The 21,271-nt window shown below is 45.4% G+C and overlaps 1 protein-coding gene across 1 annotated transcript in view; it reads left to right on the top strand.

The window, feature by feature from the left end:
- The window catches only part of SHROOM3 (shroom family member 3), a gene marked incomplete at its 5' end in the record, with an annotated part of 314,440 nt that overhangs the window by 239,464 nt on the left and 53,705 nt on the right, over positions 1-21,271 (top strand). Inside the window, one exon of the mRNA XM_082652664.1 lies at positions 13,699-13,830. Within this exon, the coding sequence (XP_082508790.1) occupies positions 13,699-13,830 (132 nt within the window). The remainder of the gene's footprint in view (positions 1-13,698; positions 13,831-21,271) is intronic.

Here is a 21,271-nt window from a genome sequence, read left to right as displayed (position 1 = left end):
TGGGTTTGAATCTGAGCTCTACTACGTACTAGTGATTTAGGGTAAGTTCTTAAATTCTTTAAGCCTGAGTTTCCTCATCTGCAAAATGGTGATAAAAGAAGTATTAATATAGATCAGATTAGGCTGTTATAAGGATTAAATGACAAAATACATGTAAAAATAACTAGCCTGGCACCTGGTGGGTATTAATATCTAATATCTATCGAGTACTTGCTAAGAGTAAAGCACTGTCTGAAGCTCTTCTTGTATCTTCCTTGCACTCCAATGAGGTAGGCACTATTATTGTCCCCTTTAGAGGTGAGGAAACCCCCAAACACAGAAGAGATTAAATAGCTTGCTGAGGGCATGGAGGTGCCAGGGTTGGAACCCCACAAGATCTTGCCTCTCAACTGAGGAGGTTCATAATAGATGTCAGTTACTTTTCCCTTTTAGGTAAAATTATTTTAAGATTTCATGATTGCAGGGAGAAAGTTACACCAGTAAGTGGTGCTAGGGCGACCATTATGGGCTGTATGCAGGTGAACGCTGGTGATGGAGAATTGGTATGTTCTTAAATGGTCGATGGACCTACTTTCAACTTTGTGGAGCGGGGCTTACAGCAGAGGCGCTCATAAACATGTCAGGGTCTTTCCCCAGCCCCTCAGCAGTCTTCCTGGGAAGGGCCCTCTCTGGCCTGTGAACGGAAAATGTGGATTTGGCCTAGACTTTGTGGAGCCCGTGTAGGGATTGACATAGGTGTGATATTATCTTGGTCTCCACCGGAAGGCAGGGTGAGAAGCGTGCTCCAGAGCCCTGAAAGTAAGAGGAACAGTAGGTCCTTGTTGCTCATTTATTTTATGTATAGTAGTGTGTACCTGTTAGAATATATATGCGTATACACACACACACACACACATATATACACATAACTGAATCACTTTGCTGTACACCTGAAACTAACACAGCATTGTAAATCAACTATACTTCAAAAAAATAAGAGGAACAGTAAACTGTTACCCCGGGATATTTTGTGTTCCCCATTTTCGTGGCTTTTCCTCAACTGCCAGATTCTGGAGAACCCTGAGTTAGAACTTTAAATAAGAAGAAATCCCAAGTGGTAGATGGAGAACCCTACTGATTTAATGCAGACATACAGAGTCACATCGGCCAATTAAAATAACATGTGGATGCCTCAGGGGGAAGCGTCGTTAAATATCTCTACAGACACGATTCCCTGTTTAGATATGAGCCTTTTCACTTAATCCCCACCCTGCCCCACCAGAGTACAGGTTTTTGTGCAAGATGCTCTGTATTAATGTTCTCAACACCCATGCCTCTCCTCTGCAGCGTAGCTTGACAGCCGGCATCTCAGGACCATTTCCTCAATCGCCCAGGTCTGTTTAAGACACGCCAGAAAGCCCCCCAGCAAGCAGAGTGGGTGCCGCTGGGGGCAGTGGGCTGAGGCCAGGGGGCATGAGGAGGAGCTCCTTTGCAAAGTGCTGCTTGTATTAGAAGGAATGTCACCATGTACCAGTTTTGTCCACCCAAGTGAGCCACGTTATCTCAGGGCAAAGTTCCTGGCAGACGAGACTTATGGGGCTCCGCTCTCTGAAGGGGAGAAAAGAAATCTGGAGGAAGAACCTACAGGGGTCTTGGCACTCTGGTTGTCGCTGACCCCTCGAGGCTGCTTGGCTCTGTGCAAGCTCCACCTGTCGCTAGTCTGATCCACAGTAACTGTGCTCAGCTAAGGTTAGGAGAATCGCAGGACTGTCCCTTGAAGTCCCACTCTGCCTGTTCACCATCGCCTCCAGCCTCTTTCCCTCAACTTGAAGCCCTTTGTATCAGTTCCCATGGTTACCTCTTCACCGCTAGCAGCTGGAATTCCACAGTGGGAGGAGGCCGCCTCCCCTCTGAGCCAGGTCTGTCTGGGGCGGAGGCCCCCGATCCGCCACTGGTTCATGACATGGGGTCACAGTCCGGTACCTTCTCTTTGTCGTGGATTCTGTACCTTTCCCAGGCTTGGCATGCTGGCGTTCTAGTGGGAGGGGAGACCAGGGGTGATGCACGGCTCACAGGGTATTTCCTGCCCTCGGCTGGCCTGCCGGCTGCCGCCTCCTGTGTGTTGGTGCCCACGGGAGGGGGTAGGACCTGCTCTGCCCAGATAAAGATGACCACTCACTTTCCCACCTGCTTTCGCTTCGGCTTTTGTGCCCAGTACCACCTGTTTATGCGTAGTTGACATTCACAAGACCAGGCTCTGGTCTGGAAGGAATTGGTATCCAAGGCCAGTTTTCCTCCAGCCTGGAGGACCAGGTGGGCACAGGAAACTGGGGGATCATGTGGGGACCTGAGGTTCAAGAGCAGAACATGACTAGCTCAGAGTTTGTCTTGAAGCTGTCACTTTAGATACCATCTGAGGCCCAAATTCGTTCTCATTTCGGGTTCCACGGGCCCCAGAGCTGAAACAGGAATTGTTAACTACGAGTGGAAATTAACCAGCCCTGGTGGTAAAGGTGAGGAGAAGTGGCTACCAATAGAAGCCACCGCAGATCATCGCTCCTGAGGAAGCCAGCACTGGAAGAATTGTTGTGCTTTTCCTGGGATCAGGCAGCTCTGTTTTCTAGAGTTTGTTCCGTCTGCAGATATCTGAGCCCCGAGGTGATATGGCTGTTGTAGGTCGTGGTCAAGGGCGTGCCTTGGAGCCTTTTAGTGTGTTGGGTCTGTGTTTTACCGCTCTACTTGTGATCTCGAGCGATTTATTTAAATTATCTGTGCCTCAGTTTCGTTTTCTGTGAAGAGGGAGGACACTCCTTAGGGTTATTATGAGGATTGCATTTGTTATGTAAAAATACTTCGTAAATGGTAAAGTCCAACACAGGTGTCAATTGGGAATATTTTTTAATGATGTTTTGAGACTGCCATGCTAAGCTAAAGACAGATTTATGTCAGTCCCACTTTTGTGTTATGTATGTCAGTGGGTCCACAATTCCCTGGAGAGGATAGGGTAGTGTTGGGGTGAGTGGGGACACACAGGATTTTTAAAAAGAAAAGAAAAGAAAAAGAACTCTGGACTGTATTACACTAACCCTATAGTCATCAAAGGAAAGGAAAAATGGTGGGGATAAGTAGAAACTTAGCCAGTGGAACCATAGTTACAAACACCTTGAAAAGGTGTATTGTAAACCACAAACAATTACTTTTCCACAAATTGACTGCAATTTGGTACCTTGCCTTCCATTTAAAATGTGCTTCCAAAGAATATAAAGCAACAGCCAGGGAAAAGCTTGGGAGACAGAGTCCTACTTTGGGTAATAGCAAAGGTTGGAAACATTTAGGTTTGAGATTTGGAGGCATTTAAATAGCATGGAATGTCTATTATCTACCCTAAAAAGCAGAAAGAATCTTGGATATTGTGGACACAAATGCAGTTGGCATGAGCTTAAAAAAAGTGCATGTGAGCTTCTTTCTAAGACCCAGTAATCCTCTTGGGCAAAGTAAGGATTAGGCCTCCCTCACAAACAAGGGGGTGAGTTCATTTTTGCTAAGATTCCTCAGCTGTTGCCAAATTTAGCCAGGGACCTATTTTCTCCCAATGAATGACCACGTCCATTTACATTTTTAACGTCTACCCCCTCTTCTCCAGGCAGGTCTAGGACAGGAGCAACTTATTTGCAAGTAGATGGGAGAGAGACCCTGTCTCCCACAGACCGTTTTGCCATCCCAGGGACCTTCCAGAGCCAGAGCCCCTCCACCCACTTCTGCCTGCAGGAGGGCAGGAGTCTCTCTCCCCAGAGCCTGACGTGGGAGGACTCCAGGGGCTAAAAAAACCTGGGCCCAAGCTCATCATGTTTTTAAAACAGCCATGCAGACACTTTCGCTGAGTGCCATCCCTACCCACTGCCTGAGGCTCCCTCTGGTGAGAGGAGGCCTCCAGAAGAATTCCTTAGGCCAATTCTGCCTTGATGTTCCAGGAACCATTTCTTTCACACTGGTTGCTGGGTCCTCTGTGCCAGTCTGTTCCTAAGGGGCCCAGGTAATACCCCATATTTCCTGTTCCTATATGCAAAAACCTCTACTGTGGCGTTAAATATTTATATCCCTCGCCAAAGGCTTTGGACATTTGCTGTTGCCCTTTTTAAGGAATTAAAGAGCCGATCGTTATAGCAGCATCCTGTCACACCCCTTGGGTGACTTCCCATATTCACCTCTCTCATGTAGGTCACTTAGATCAAATGATAATAGCTCCTGTCTTGTAGTGATTATCACATGCCCGGCTTACTAGTCCCATAGCCGTGTCACCAGGCACATCATACTCTGTCCCCTTTTTACAGAAGAGGCCCTGAGGCTCAGACACAATAGTGGCAGAGCTCAGATTGGAACCCAAGTTGATCTGGCTTCAAATTCTTTGTGTGTCTCTCCAGCAAGGCTGGAAGTCAGAAATTGTCTCCTATTCTGCATAGATTCCAGCTTGGAATCTGCGTGTAGAAAGTGCTCATTACTTGTGGACGGAGATACTCGAGAAATCGTTTTCTCACTCAGGATTTGTCATTTATGCCCCTTTCCCCCCTTGGTTTGTAGACTGTTAACGGTAAAAGGAACCCTAAAGTACATCTGTACCAACCCAGTGCAGGCCTCCTGGCTGCCGCTCCAGTACTATTTCCCTCTATAATAGTTCGTGCATATATGGCCATTTTTGGTGTCTACTTAGCCATCCAAACTCCTTTTCCCTAATGTTTTGTGGAAATAAGGGAGGAAGTATTACCAAATCTATTTTCCTGTGTTACTTCCACTGGGTCGATTTATTTTTTCTTTTCATAATTGAGATTTTATTGGTTGTTTTGAGGATGAGTACACAGACATTTCAGTTTGCACACAATTCTTAATATATGTACCAAAAATCTAAAAGATCGTGTAGTTGTGATTCTCTTCTGAACAGTTATTCCGGCGACTTTCCAGCTTAAAATTCGGAGGCAAATTTTCCTTAACAGGATATCAAGTACCAATATGTTTAAATTTTGATATGCTGTTATATCGTAAGTTGCACTAATTCATGATTTAATACCACATACACCACATACTTAAATTTTCAGTTGTTCGTAGCACGTTTACAAAGTTACTAGGAAAACTGGATGACCATGACCGAAGATGTTACAGAGTGCACAGAATTCTGACAAGGAGAGCCAAGATCAAGGAGTGGTTTGCTTTAGGAAACAATTCTACCAAAAACAACATGGGAAGAGACGTAATTTAAAGTGTTCAAGACATATTACATGCACTACTGACTCCAAATTAGTATGCTTTGTATTATAGGATATAAAAATTACCCCCGTCTATGGAATGTTAAGTTGACACCCAAGATAATCAAAGCCTCCCATGTTCAATATCCCACTATCTTCTGGCTGTACTGAAAAATAAACAGTCAGCAACTGATTTCACCTCTTTAAAAAGGGATGAGGTGGGATTCCCTCCATCTTAAAAATGTTTCTAGAGCTACTAAAAAACTTGCATTTACAAAATAGTTGATAAAAACATTCCTCTGGAGTATACAGGAAGGGAGACAGGGACCACTGATAAGACCGGGTGTATGATATTAATCAGACTCGGCTTCTTTCTCTGCTGCTTCATCGGGGAGGCTGGACTCTCCTTGTTTGTAGTTTCTCCGTTTTCTGCTGGTCCATCTTCTTTAGTCTCTTGTTTAGCCACTTTGGCCTGTTTTCCCTTTGCTCCCCTTTCCCCTTTTGTTTACACTTTTTGGTCTGAAGATTTATCCTTTCCTGCCACCTTTTTTAGCTTGTTTCCACTTTCTCAGGAGCTGGTCTCCTCTTGGGCTCCTCCTTCGCTGAGCCCTGGATGGATCTGACCTTCCTCTTGGGCATCGTGGAGGCAGGGTGGGCATGTGCCAGGTGCACCGAGAGCCTTCACAAAGCTGGGCTGCCTGGCCACTGCCCAAGCTGCTGGGACCCCCGCCATGTTGCTTCTTGTTCTCTTTCCTGCTCTTCTCATCTCTAGTAGATCCTCTCCAACATGCTCTCCTAGAGGTCGTAACTGGTACTACACCGTGCTGTGTGGTCTGGGAGAGGGAGGTCTTAGGCATTTGGACTGGGAGATTTTCTTGTCTAAATAGGCTTGTCACCATTGCAAGCCTGATGCCTAATCCATTGTGTGGTCCCTGGTTGAACCTTAGCGATTGTTGACTGAGTGAATGGATGATTGGGCTGGGTGTAGCAGTGTGCTCTGAGTCTCACCATGAAGCGTGTCCTGTATCAATAGGAAGTTCCGGGTCAAGGTGCAGTCTGGGTGGCATGGGGGAGGAGCCCTCCAAAATCTGGTCTCATCATTTCTCTAGATCTAGGGACATTTGGGCTAGGGCCAGAGAGGGGACCCGTCTGAGCAGTAGCCATCAGTAACTTTTGACTTTCTTCTGAAGAAGCTTTCCCTTTAAAGAAGCTTTGGTATTGTTTGTCACCTGTGTCAGAGGATTTTTAGGATTGTAGACTCTAAAGGCAATATGATATGAAAGAGGGAGCATGAAAGTTAGAGTTAGGGACCCTGACTTCATGGAGCTTACAAGTCCTGAGCTCAAGCAAGTAACTATCCCTGTCTGAGGCTGTCTCTACATCTGTTAAGTGGGGATAAATAATACCTGCCGTTCTGGCCCTTTAGCATTATTATGAGGGCCAAATGGACTCATGCACAGAAGGTACTTTCAAGCTATAATGGATAATATTAAAGTATGGAACTGTTATGTTTCTTTGGACACTAGGGAGAGGAGAGGGTGGGAGGGAAGAAAGACAGAGGCCTCACTTTCTTAAGACGATTTCATCACCTTCTACTGATACTGGTTTCCCAGAAATCTTGCTTCCTCCTCCAGGTATTTTTCCATGGTTGTGAGGGATCCCAAAGTAAACCCTCCACCAGCATGAAGTCTTTTCACTGCCCAGATTTACTCCCAGGGTAGATAGCTCCACTGCCATTTCCCGACAAAGGTTTTCCTTTAAAACTACGGAGAAATGAGACCCATTCTAGTAAGGAAAAAAAATAAGGCTAGTTTTGCTTTTTCTGATAGTTAAAATAATAAACGTTCATTGTAAACTATTTGCAAGGTCTAGAGAAAGAGAAGAAAAATATCACCCATGATCCTATCACCCAGTAGTAACGTTCTGGTACTTTTGCTGGTCTTTTGTCTTCATTAGTATCTTTTTGTCTCATATGAATGGAAAAAGGGTCATGTGACAGAAATGCCAGGCAGGTGTGGATTGGCATGTGGCTGATGCCTAAGAAAAAAGTAAGCAAAGTCCCGGGACCCTCAGAGGCATTTCATGAGGGGTGGCATGGTCTCCGGCCAGACTTCTTTCTACTTGTTTTCTTTCTTTTTGCTTTCTTTATCTATAAAATGAGGATCATTGCTGTCTCAAATGATAAAATTAATGAATAACTTTTTAAAGCACAGTATCTGGTACGTACTCTGCGCCCAAGAAATGTAAGTTTCCTTTCTATTGGTAAGAAGTGAACGCTGCCAGGCACTGTTCTAAGTGCGTTACACATATTAATTCATTCAAGCCTCACAACTATCCTTTGATGCAGGTGTTAAGATTATCCTCACTTTATAGAGGAGGAAACTGAGACACGAGAGGTTGAGTGACCTGCCCAAAGTCAAACACCTACTAGGCGACAGAGCCAGAATAGGAACCCAAGCATCTGGGTGCGGAATCTACATTGTTCATTCAGAGTTACAGCCTGCTACTCACTAGAGTTGATTTGAGGTCAGACTCAGTGTTTACGGCTAGGGCCAGATGCTCCAGTGGTAAAGATATCACCAGTTTAATATAAGCCCTTGCATGAGGGCCCTTGGTTTTCGTTTTTTTTTTTTTTTTTTTTTTTTTGCGGCACGTGGGCCTCTCACTGCCATGGCCTCTCCCGTTGCGGAGCACAGGCTCCGGACGCGCAGGCTCAGCGGCCATGGCTCACGGGCCCAGCCGCTCCGCGGCATGTGGGATCTTCCCAGACCGGGGCACGATCCTGTGTCCCCTGCATCAGCAGGCAGACTCTTAACCACCGTGCCACCAGGGAAGCCCAGGCCCTTGGTTTTCTTATGCACTTGCCCTGGGCTGGCTGTGTCATAGGGCCCAGTGGGTGGAGGAACTGAAGTCAAAAGTAAATCCAGAGCAGATTAAATATTTAATAGGTAGGTTAAAAGATCTGGCTAATCATTTGGCTTTTTCCCCTACTCACCCTTTTCCAGTCTCCGTGCAAGGCTGGCACAGAGGTCACGGGCTTAAGATCTGGAGATAGTTAGGCTTATGGTTTCAGAAAGAGTCAGAAATATGCTGACTGTCAGTGGTATAAATTGTACACTTGATCCATTTGGGAGGTTTCAGGGGAAATCAAGTGAGAAAAAGCATCAGCAAGAGGAACAGGCGGTACAGACAGACACAGGGCCGAGACATACAGAGCACAGCTATGCATGGCTGAAGGGTTAGGTATGGCCCCCCTGTAATAACCATGCTGCCGAACCAAGGTGGGTGAGCAGAAGGGTTTTTGAGGACAAGTAAAAGGCATGCCTATGGTGGAACGCACTGGGTAGGATACAGGCCTGAGAGAGTGCAGTGTGAACAGCTTCCTAGACGGTAAGTCATCATTTAAAAAACAAGAAAGGAGAGTAATGAAGGGACAGTGACCCGAAAGGTTAAGTCTAAATACATAGGTACCAAAAGGCCAGCAACAGAAACAAGGAGCTTTTAAAGAAAGGGCAATTCATTGAGAATGTCTGTGAAATCTTTGGTAAGTGCCCAGTCACCAGCAAATGAGGAACAGCTACGTTAGGCTAAGAAACAAACCTGAACCTAAGGGCATCAGTTCTTAAAATCGTCCTCTGCACACTGAAGAAGCCGAGAATCCAGGCCCTCTCCGCCTCCCAGAGACTGAAGGGAAGAGTGCTGGGGAGCCTGAGGTGAGGATACAAGAGGCCTGCTAACAGGATGCAGAGATGACGGTGGGACCAGTTTCCCGCGTGATGGATACAGAGTGGCACAAAGAGAAAATAGAAACCCAGGAAACCACAAACACGACTTTTCATGAAGCAGATCGTGAAAATGAATACACGCAAGCACCTAGCCTAAATCTGAAGGAATTTCTCCAGAGGGCTCTGAGGACAACTTAGCCCTGTATAAATGCAGGTCTGTCTGCTTCATCTCAAAAGGCATGCTGGCTGCTTCGAAACATAAGGCAGCGAAACTGCGCTGAGCTGCACCAACTGTTTGTCGAAGGGCTTGGCCCGTGGTCCCCCAACACTGCTCTCGACTCCACGAAAGCAGCTGTTGATGACAGAGACCAAGAGTTAGAGCCGAATTCTACTTTCACAAAGAAATTGACTCACAACCTTATGTAGAAAGTGGCTATAAGGAAAGAGATCCCTACCTTCCCCCAAACATGTATTGGAAACAATTTAATGCCTTTAAGGGTTGAAGGGCAGAGAGCCCCACCTTGGGTGCATTCCACAATTATTCCCTTTACAATCAACTATGATTCATTCTATAAGTCTGTGTTGTGTGCCTCCCATGACCCACCCACTGTCTCAGGCCCTGGGTATGTAGTGGTTTAAAAGCACAAAACTGAAGAAAAGTCAGCCATGGGCCCTGTTGCACTTATTGTCCGGTACATACCGTGTGCAAATGAACATTTACATGCGGCTCCACGTGCAACCAAGGGAAAGACCAGGTGCCGGGAAGAGACTCTTTGAGGTAGATGAAGCCATCTCTGAGGAGGTGATGTTCCACCGGGGACCGGAAGACTGAGGAGGAGTCAGCCAAGCAGAGAATTGGGAGGAAGGCTGTTCCAGGTGGAGGGAACCTCATGTGTGAAGTGGAGAGCTTGGCAGGCTTGGGGAGCCCAGGCCAGGCCAGTGAGGACAGGGTGAATGAGAGGGGAGATGTTAAAGGGTGGGCAGGAGCCAGGTCACTGGAGACCTCACAGCCAAGTTGGATTTCCTCCAGAGTGCATGGGGAAGCTACACAAGTTTTATTACTAGAGATGATGTAATCCACTTATTTTTTTAAAGGTAGTGCTGGCTGCTGGGTAGGTGCTGGGTTGGTGGGGACAGGAATGGATGTGACTGTCAAGGAAGCTGTTCCTGGATAAAACACAACCAAAAGGACGAAACTGCTGATTCTGAGAACCAAGCTCTTCCTAAGGTTGTAACGGTCCATGCTAAAGAGATAGGAGCCCCCCTGCCCATCCCCATTTAAACGCAGTAGAAACCAGGAGCACAAGGGATCTGGAGAGACCACGATATTGGGCCTAGCCCAGCTCTGTATGTCTTTCTCTCCAGCTTTCCTGGACCCTCCCCAGTTTTCATGGTGCTCAAGAGAGCTACAGGAACAGGACGATCCAGAACCTTTTCTTCAGTATTGGCTGAAACTCAGTTCAGAAAGCAGTTAAGGACTCTATTAAAATACCAAATAGTAAAGCAGTCCGTATATATTCATGAATTATGACTAGTGAGGGCTGGGAATATGAATGTACTCATCATAGAAAGTAGAAATACGTAGGTGGTTGGCGTGGATCTTTTGTTTAACTATCTGGCAAAGAAAGATGATACTGGGATAGTGGATCACAGTCTTTTTTTTTTTTAATTAATTATTTTGGGGTATGTTGGGTCTTCGTTTCTGTGCGAGGGCTTTCTCTAGTTGCGGCGAGCGGGGGCCACTCTTCATCGCGGTGTGTGGGCCTCTCACTGTCGTGGCTTCTCGTTGCGAAGCACGGGCTCTAGGTGCGTGGTCTTCAGTAGTTGTGGCTCACGGGCTCTAGAGCACAGGCTCAGTAGTTGTGGCGCACAGGCTTAGTTGCTCCGCAGCATGTGGGATCTTCCCAGACCAGGGCTAGAACCCGTGTCCCCTGCACTGGCAGGCAGATTCTCAACCACTGCGCCACCAGGGAAGCCCCACAGTCTTTTTTTTTAGCCCCCGTTAAATCTTCTCAAGTCAGCTCGGATTCCTGTTTCCTCACTCATAGTTGGTGATACTGAGACTGGAGAACAGCAAGAAACAATATTAAAAAGAGCCTTCAAAAACATCTCATAAGTCTTGCCAACAAGATTCACTATGGAATTTCTTTTCACTAGAACATGTGAGTTTAAAAATGTGTATTTGTTGTCCAGGTTATTCCAGAAAGAGGTGATTCCAGAAAAGGAGTGCTCTGGGTGCTGGTGATTCTTCCTGCGCTCCTTCCCACCTGTTTCCTCCTTGGTGTTGTGCATCCAGACAGGTCACTCGGGAGCCAGCCCATCCAGGGTGGGGGGAGGTGAAGATTAGCGGGGAGGCTGTGCTGTGACTTAGCCTGGGGGCCGCCATCAGCAACAATCAACCCCAACCCTGGTTTTATGAACCCTTGCACCCAGTTGTTAACGTCAGCTGGTCCCCTGGAGGGCATTGCTGGGCTGCTCATCCCTGCTAGGGTTGAAAAGGATCACGCACTGAAAATCCTTAAAAAGATAAGACAGTCTCGTGTTCTTGCTTCCATCTCCTTCCCATTTGCCTGCTCTTCCTGCCAGCCCTCTACTCCAACAGCTTTCACCCTGGACTTTCCGTCCCTTGGTGCCTCCCAGAGAGGGGGGAGGGGTAAGGAGAGAGAAAAGGGCTCAGCCATTGTGCAGAAAGGACAGAGCCAGCAATTGTGGTTTAGGGAAAAAAAAAAAGAGGAAGTTATTAAATGCCACAATGTTTTTTTGAAAGCTCAGCCCTGGTCTTTATTGTTTTTCTCCAGCAGACAACGTCAGGGTCTAGAGGAGAGCTGGAAAGGCAAGCTTGCTGTCGGAATGGATTCTACCAACGGGTGGTCTTGGATGTGCTGTGTATGTTTGTGTCACCTTTATGTTCATGTGATGATGAGATGCCTTTGAGTATACTTTCCACCTCAGCTTAAGCCTGATGGCCGTTGGGGTTGGTGCCTCTGAGGGTTGTAGAAATCCTAACTGGAGACCACATGATGAATTCTGCAAAAGGCTCTGACGTGCTAACACTGGACAAAACTCTTTTTGCTGTTATTTCCAGCATAAATTAGGTCTTTTTAATTGTGTCTATTTTACATGACATCTTAGCTGAAAGGTGCTCTAAAATGAAGGTGCTGTTGAAGACAGTAATGAAAATGGTTCGTTAATTAAGCACATACCCCATGTGTAGGCACTATGCTAGACAGTTAATAGTCGTTATCTAGAAACTTTATAGCAACTCTGCAGGATACATATAATAACAGGAGCTGATTTGCTGAGGGCCGAATATGTACCAGACTCTATCCTAAGTGCTTTATCTGAATTCGTTTCAGTTTCTCAACAACGTATGAAAGCCATTGGTCCTTTGCACTCATTTCAGAGACGAGAGAACAGGCACAGAGAGGGCGAGGTACTGAGCTGGTCAGAGGGTAAGGCCAGGACTCTGACTCAGCAGCAGACTCCAGGGCCAGGCTCCTACATCGTGTGCTCTGCCTCTTATTCTCACATTCCCTGAGGCTCAGTGTTGACATTCCCAACGTCATTCAGCTCACAAGTGACAGAACCTCAACCAGGTCTTCAGACTTCAAGTCTAGGGGAATATTGAATATATTCAAAGCCAGGAATCTTAAATTTGGTGAGAAAAGTAAAGTAACAAAGGAGGTAATGATGCTTCGATCAAACTAAAGATGAAAACTTTAGCTTAGAAGTAGCAACTCCCTGCCGACTGCCTGGTCATCTCCCTCCCTGTCCTGAAATACAGAGAGATCACCACCATTCATGATCCCACCCCTTCTCGGCCAAGGCCAACGCAGAGGAGAAACAGCAGGCATTTGCGCCTTCTCCAGAGGACGTGGTGCAGGGGTTACCAGTCGGCTCTCAGAGACAGACACGAAAACACACCACTGGTACCCAGTGTGGCAAGCCCTCCTCAGCACCTGAGGCAGGGGACAGACAGTCTGATCGAGAGGAGGCCTTGAAGGTGCAGTCAGGGTGTTTGGAAATTCAGGAGCCAAGACTCTCCTCCGGAGAAGAAATACCTGTGTTCCCATGGTGGGACGCCCTGGGCACTCGGGGCTTAACATTTTTCTCTGCCTGCCTGGGAGTATGGAGGGAAACAGCTATGGAAATGGTGTTAGGGACTGTGTGGGGGGTGGGGTTAAATGGACACACAGAAGGCTTGCCTGCAGCACGGTGGAATCTAAACAATGTGAAATAGCTTGGCCTCAAGAGTTGGCATGTGCCCCTGAGCTGCCACCCACTGAACAGAGTGAGGGCTGCTGCACTGGAGGATTGCGCTCCTTCCTGCGAAACCGAGACAGGAGGCCGTGGGGACTTGTCTGAGGGAACCACCTTCTTGGACAGCTTGCTTCAGTGAGGCCAGTTTTTCACTTACTTACCAGTGGCTACTGAGTTATAGGAGGGTTCATCTTCATAACAGTCAATATATATTTCTTTCCCCCTTGGCTGGAAAAAGCTGGTATTCTAAGATTGGGAAGTACACGTTATTGCTTCACAGGAACACAGATAGGGGAGGATGAAGACCCCCAGGAGCGCATTTGCCTTCCTTCGGGCAGAGTGCCTAGGTGGGTGCAGGCTTAGACCTCTACGCTCAGCTGTGCTGCTCTCCTCTAACCCCAGGGTTAATTCTCATACATTTTCCAGGTCGGATTCATTTGTGCCCCCTGCCCAGGAACACCATCATGCTCAACTTCCTGTTTTCCTATTTTTTCCAGAGATGCGTGTGCAGACCCGGACCCTGCAGACACAGGCACCTCTGAGTCCTTCAGCCCGGAGCACCTGACCTCTGACCCCCAGCACAGGAAAGCAGCATGGTCAGGAGGGGTTAAACTTCGACTGAAGCACAGGTAAGAGGCACGGAGGGCTGCACTGAGCGGTTCGGAAGAGGGACTTGGCTGCTGGAAGAGGGAATTGGGGGGCAAGGCTGGTCGAGAGCACAGACGAGTGAGAGAGCTGAGGAGGGCCCAGATGAGGGGGTCAGATGGAAGCTCAGGGTTCAGGAGGATAACCACCTAATGATAGTTTTCAAACTAGGTTCCGAAGGCGCATCAAGTTCCTGGGAGGTAATCTGGGGGTCCCTCAAATCATTTGATGAAAATATCTTTTTTAAAATACATTGGCAACTGTATTTAAAGCTATAATTTAAAACACTAAAAGAGATACACCAACATCTTGCTCTTTGGAAATGACTAATGCGTTACATTGTACAACAAGATTGATTCATCTCTGAACTGATATTCACTGAACACGTCTTATCTCTAGTTGAGGCATGTCCTGAGATTACAAAGTTGGTCTAATAAAAATTTGCAGCGGGCTTCCCTGGTGGCGCGGTGGTTGAGGGTCCGCCTGCCATCGCGGGGGACGCGGGTTCGTGTCCCGGTCCGGGAAGATCCCACATGCCGCGGAGCGGCTGGGCCCGTGAGCCATGGCCGCTGAACCTGTGCATCCGGACGGAGCCTGTGCTCCGCAACGGGAGAGGCCACAGCGGTGAGAGGCCCGCGTACCGCAAAAAAAAAAAATTTGAAGCTCCTTATCTGTGCTTTCTATGTGCTAGGGCTTTGCATACCTCATCAGATTCTCACACCAGTGCTGTGAGGTTTGCACTAGTGTAAAGGCATCTCGTTAGGAGGCAGTAGATTCAAATCCAGGCAGTTTGAGCTCACAGCCACTCCACCCTATTGCCTCAGCAATCAGCATAACAGAACCTACTTCCTAGGACAACTGTGGGAATTCAATGAGATAAGGTATTCAGCACTTAGCACAGAGCCCCGCTCCTGCGGAACAAGAAATAAATGTCAGGTGAAGTAAACATTAGGTGGTGGTAGAATGATGTTCCGGTTATCATTCTCATCATGCCTTTCATCACTGTCACATAAGTCTGTGTGCCAGCATGAAAGGCAGTATAATATAGTGAGTAAGATGGGGGCGGGGGTTGTCTGTGGAATCAGGCTACCTGGAATTCAAATCTTGATTCTGCCACTTAATAGATAACTGCAGGCAAGTTATTTAAACTTTGTTTCCAATCTATAAAATGAGTTTAATAACTAATCTACCCCAAAGAGTTGCTGAAAGGATTGAAAATGCTAATATACATAAAACACTTAGAGTGGTACCTAGCCCATCATAAGCGCTCAGTAGATGTTGGTTATCATTGTTTTCAATTATCCTGATTTCAGTTTGGGGGTCGTGGCTCTTTCATGTAGACACGTGGGCTTGGATTAGAAATAAATAAACATTATAAACTTAGATTTGTGCAATTACCCATGTTTATGGATATGCAAATATACATTAAAGTATTTGTTATATTTCCTATAATCCAACAACACTTGTATATGGTATCTACATTAAGATTCTCTGTAAGGTTTTCTTTGAAAAAAGGATTCCAAAGAAGTTTGAACATACCAGTTGAGGACAGGCTGAGATTTGCAGAAAACTCCATCTATAAGGGAAGCAGCTGGCAAAAGGTTGCTCCAGGGACAGCCTGAAGAAGAAGAATCCCCAAGGTTACTGCTATTCCTTTCAGCCTCCTAGGATCTTCAAAATGTAGAGGGTCAGAGCCTTTTATTTAACAAGACGCCACTGAGGTGTGTAGGTTGATGTAGCATCAGTGCCAAAGTACTTTAGGCCAGAAAGTCCTAGTTAGGAAGTTATTGCCCTGGCCTGGGTGGGCAATGATCGAGGCTTGAACTTAGCAAGTGGTGGTGGGACAAGAGATGAAACAGATTTGGTTTGAATTTAGGAGACAGATCAAGAGCAGGTTAAGAGCATGAAGAGTGGAATCACACAGACCTGGGTTTGAGCTTGAAACAATTGAAATATTTCATAAAACAATCCTTAACAGTTGGATGAAACAAATGAACCTCAATGTGTGTCCAGTTGGCATCCTAACCACGCAGAGATTGTGGTTAGAACCATGAAGCGATTATCTTTAAAACAAGCTGGGGTTGCCCTCATCAGCGTGGTCGAAACTGGCTCATGATGCTGTGTCTGTGTGAAGGGAGACTGTAAGGGAGCAGATAGGCAAGCAATTTCCTTTTCAAAACGTCATGACCTGGATGTTGCATACCTCACGCCCGCTCATGTCCTATTGGCTGGAATTTTTACTCTACTTACACTCTAAGATTTTTACTTGTGTGTGTCTTGTCTCCAAAAGTATATCATAAGCCCCTACAATAGTCCACCTCATAACTCTTCCCTATGCTCTGAGGTCTCTGCAACCCAGGTCTTACTGATGTTGGACTAAACTTGGAAATTGGTGTGGTTCTCATCCAATTTATTCGGATCCCAAATCCTGCCCGTTTTGTTTTTTTTTTATTTTGAAATAATTTTAGACTCACAGAAAAGCTGTGAAAATAGTACAGAGATTTCCCATCCACCCATCACCCACCTTTCTCTAATGCTAACATCTTTGAAAACCATAGTGTAAATATTAAAACTAAGAAATTATCATTGGTGTAATACTATCAACAGACTATAAGGCTTTATAGACTTTATTCAGATTTCACCTTCCCTCCCACCCCCCACCCCCCGCTAATGTCCTTTTTCCATTCCAGGATCCTACATTGTATTTAATTGTCATGTTTCCTTAGTCTCCTCTAATCTGTGATACTTCCTCAGTCTTTCCTTGTCTTTTATGACCTTGACACTTTTGAAGAGTATGGGCCACTTATTTTGTTGAATGCCTTCTATTTCGGTTTGTCTGATACTATCTCATGGTTGGATTGAGGTTGAGCATTTTTGGCAAGAATACCAGAGAAGTGATGTGTCCTTCTTAGTGTGTCCTCTCCCGGGTTACATGGTGTCAGTGTTTTACTACTGGTGATGTTAACCTTGATTACCTGGTTAAGGTGAAGTTGCCAGGTTTCCTCACTGTAAAGTTATTGTTTGTCTCCTTGTAAACGAACACATATCTTGAGGGGGAAGATAGCTTTGAGGCTGTACAAATATTCTGGTTTTCCTCAAACTTTCTCCCACTGATTTTAGCATCTATCAACGGATATTGTCTGTGACAGTTATTACTGTAATGTTCTAAAGGTGAGTCTGTATTTCCTTAATTCCTTCCACATTTATTAATTGGAAGTCTTCTGTAAGGAAGAGCTGTCTCTTTCCTCCACTTATTTATTTATCCAACTATTTATATCAGTAAGGACTCCTTCCTATTATTTTATTCTGTGGGTTATAATCCAATACTGTTATTTATTTTATTGCTCAAATTGTTCCAGCTTTGGCCACTAAGAATTCTTCCAAGCTGGCTGTGGTCTAAGTCCTGTTTTGAAATATGGGAAGGGGTGAGGTGCTGATGTCTTTAGACAGAGCAGACATGATGTGCTTATCATCTGAGGAGTCTCACAGGTGTTGAGGTGGAAGGTTAGTAGTGGGCACTGAGCAAGTCTAATTCATGACAGGTCACAGAAGCCTACACGGATTTTGAAATTGAAAAGGGCTGGGATCACCTCATGAGCTAATTCCAAGTCCAGTGGGTCATGGGTATGTGTAGCTCCTTTTTCATGGAGAAAGTAGCCAGAAAGGATTTTCTCACTTATTTATAAGAAAAAGGAAAGAGCAAAAGGAAGAAACTCCCCTCCACCCTCACTCCAGGTATATACAGAGACCAGCCAAACCACCAAGGTAAAGAGAGAGAAGCTCTTAGTGGTCCAGGGCTTAATGTTCGCACACATCCAATCCCACCTTTCCTTTTGTGCTTGGATCCCTGAGTTCTCTCTTGTCTGACTTGTCAGTAGGAGTCCCATGATCTAACTTATCTCGGCAGAACTTCTCCCTAAAATCTGTCAAGCCTCAGGCTAGGGTAGTTCAATGAGTTAGTTCAAGAGACAAAATGTTCCAGCTTAAGACTCAAGATTTTCCAAGCCAGTGCTTTCCTCCATGAGCTTCCTGTCCCATCCTCATTCTCCACCACCAGTCACCGCCATCATTATAATGACCATCTCATCTAATCAGTAAGCACTTACCATACATGGTGATATGTGCTCTGTAAAGTACATTGAGATGAATGGGTCATAGACGCTCAGGCTTTGACTCTTCATTCACCCTTATTTGGGCAGCGGGGTTAGCAGCTGACACTTGCACTTCCACTGGCAGTGAGTTCTGTCCTCGTCCTCCTGACTTAGTGAGCTCAGGACAGTGTGTCTCAGGAAGCCTCAGTGGATGTTGCTGTAGGACCTCTTTCAGTAGCCTCCAAAGGGTGGGAAGCTTAAAGCAATCAACACGCAGTTTTGCAGACAGCGGCATTTTTGCACGTGGAGGAGGGTGCAGGTTTATCAGAGAAGAGCAATTAAAAAGGAAAATTCCTGGGCTTCCCTGGTGGCGCAGTGGTTGCGAGTCCGCCTGCCGATGCAGGGGACGCGGGTTCGTGCCCCGGTGCGGGAAGATCCCACATGCCGCGGAGCGGCTGGGCCCATGAGCCATGGCCGCTGAGCCTGCGGGTCCGGAGCCTGTGCTCCGCAACGAGAGAGGCCACAGCAGTGAGAGGCCCGCGTACCGCAAAAAAAAAAAAAAAAGGAAACTTCCTGATTGCAGTTTGATGCATGTTATCAGCAGATGATTTTCCTTGCTTCCCTCCTCCTCCTGCCCACGGAATAGCATTCTGGCATTCCCAAGCTGTGTGCTATTGTCTAAGATGGTGGCTCTTCTCCGGGAAAGTTACTAAGGGTCACTTTCTCTTCTTCCCTCTTAGAGAGCAGGAATTGAATTTTAATTGGCAATCTACAGAGGTGGCTGGGAATGAGTCCCTCCCACTTGCATGGAGCTTAGTGAGTTCCAGGCGGTTCAGGCTGTCTGATGGGAGTTGCATGGAATCGTTGAGAAGCCTTTGCAGCCCAGGGAGGAGCAGAAAGGGCAGTTAACAGGGTGAAATGGCTTTTTATCCCTCTCCTGAATATGACATGCAGTTGGCCAGAGGGTTGTTATCTAGGATGATTCTCTTTGCCACAAGGTAAGCCCACTATTATGTTAGAATGAGGTTTTGAATCTTGCATTGCAGGATTCTCAACTGATAAGCCTTTCACAGATATCTTTCTGATGTTGTGCTATGTCTATTTATAAAGAAAAATTAATAACCAATGACATATTAAATTTAAGCCCATTTCTCTAAATTGTCATGAAAATTCTCATTATTTGAGCACCTCGGGTAATTCAGTGTACTATTAATATTTCTGTGTGGGAATTTTCAATCATTTTCTCTCCTATATATACAGTCACCATATTATGATGTACGTATTTAGAGTGGCTTTTTATCTCATTCAGATTAGCAGTTGCTCTTTGTTGTGTACTTCATGGTTTTGCTTCCCCATTTCCCCGGGGAATTTCAAATAAACAATTTCTTTCTCTCACAAGGAATGGCTACTTATCTATGTACTAGTAGCCAGGTTCTCTATTCTCATTGCCAACGTTTGTATAAAGAAAAGGAACCTGCAAATGTAGTCTCAGTATTAAAGAAAAGGTGTGGTCTTCTCATTTGAGTTTACATGAAAAGAAGTGCGTATTGAGATTGCTGGGTGTACAGTGTTTACCTCCATCACAATTGAAGGTTGAGATACTTGATTATCTTTTCCCTTTTTCACAATAATTTGAATTCAGCTTTTATCCTTATACAATCTTTGATTTGAAATTTTTGTTCAGAGCTATGCTTAATGCCAGTGTTTGCATCCCTAGATGCTTTTACTTAAAAGGAAATATGATATGGCCAAGGACCGGTGGCTGCACCAGTAGTGGTAATGTTCTGGATCTCCAGGTGACTTGAATATTTATTTTATTATTACGGGCATTCATTTTGTTATTATACCATGTAAAAGGTAAAAAAGAAAATAGGAACTGCTTAGATTATAAAACACATCTATAAAGAGAGGCATCCAGGGCTGGTATTTCAAGTTTAATTTGGCATCCTTTCACTTGAAGGCGAATGAATAAGAGAGAGCATTCTTCTGAGTTTTATAATTTTCTCCCCAGCAGTGTCAGGTTATGTGTGAATCGTGGTGGTGGTGGTTAAACTCCTCCTTGTTGTGAAATTAGTTATGGAAATGCTGGCAGGTAGGAACTGAGGGGCTGGAACAAGTGTTCATAAAGTTTTCATCCACTTTGCCTTAAAACCTTCACTATTCTTTTCATTCGGGTCTTTTCTGGTATGATTTTAAAATATGGATCCTTCTTTTGACCATTGTTTAAGGTCCCTATCTAAAATTAATGCTTTCTGTCCTTTCTTTTGTTTTCTTTTGTTGTCGTTGCCTTTAATTTCTCACTTGCAACCTATTCCTCTAAATGAGGAGAAAGTGAAATAGAGAAGAGAAAAACACGATACAATGCATGACTTACTCCAAAAGAGAATTCAGTGTCTTTAGTGTTAGAAGTTTGGGGAGCATTTATTTGTTTTTGTTGAATGGGATGGTGTTTAGAAAAAAGGCACTACCAAAAGGTAAGGCGTCGGCCTCACAAAAACTTTTCGTTACTGTTTTGGCAAATGAAATTTAGCTTATACTTTAAGCATTGCATAAAAGTTAATTAGCTTGATTTTGAAATGTCTTGGTTGGTATGTGGTGTAAAGGGTATCCTTTAAACCCTCAAAGGACAATCTTCTGTGGGATTACACACGGAGGAGGAGGGTGTCCAGCCATAGTGGTGGGTACCCTGCGCCTCCTGCCCTCAGCCCTGCAGCCCCCTGGGTGGAGGGCAAGAGCCCTGAGCACCTTCATCGTGTCCTGCTGAGCTGTTCCCCATTTGCCCAACAGCGGTCCTCTGGGAGAGGCTCCAAACAATTCTGGGGCACACACAGTGTTTCTGGTTCTCTGTAACTGTGTCATTCTCTCTGATATCCGTGAGCATATATTTGTGGATGTCTGCATGTGTCTCTGTGTGGAAGATAAAAACAAACAGCATGAAAGGGATTTCTCTTTCAGCCCTGGCAACATATTCTATGACACAGAGAAGTAGTAGAGGAGAAAAATTTTAAATCATAATATCTGATATCTCAAGAAATCAGTAAAAACCAGTCCCTCCTTCCTTCCTCCAACAAATAAAATGCCCAGTTGCAAATTGAGAGTTGACAAGAAGAAATTGTTGATAATTAGCGCTTATGCTAGTCTATGTATGCTATGCGAGTCTATTGTAATTGAATTTGAAAATCAAAGAAAAACAAACATGAATGCTGTTACAGGGCAAAGATGTTATAGTGTTCGTGTCAATTTCTGCCGTGACATATAGGCAGATGTTGAAGTGTGGGGAGGAGAGCTGAGTATTCTGATTACTCTGTAGATGTCAGAGTTGAGGGGAGGAGGG

This window comes from Grampus griseus (assembly GCF_964374135.1).
Source record: "Grampus griseus genome assembly, chromosome: 4".
Taxonomy (NCBI): Eukaryota; Metazoa; Chordata; class Mammalia; order Artiodactyla; family Delphinidae; genus Grampus; species Grampus griseus.
The sequence above is the reverse complement of the archived record's forward strand: the minus strand, read 5'-3'. Positions and strand labels throughout refer to the sequence as shown.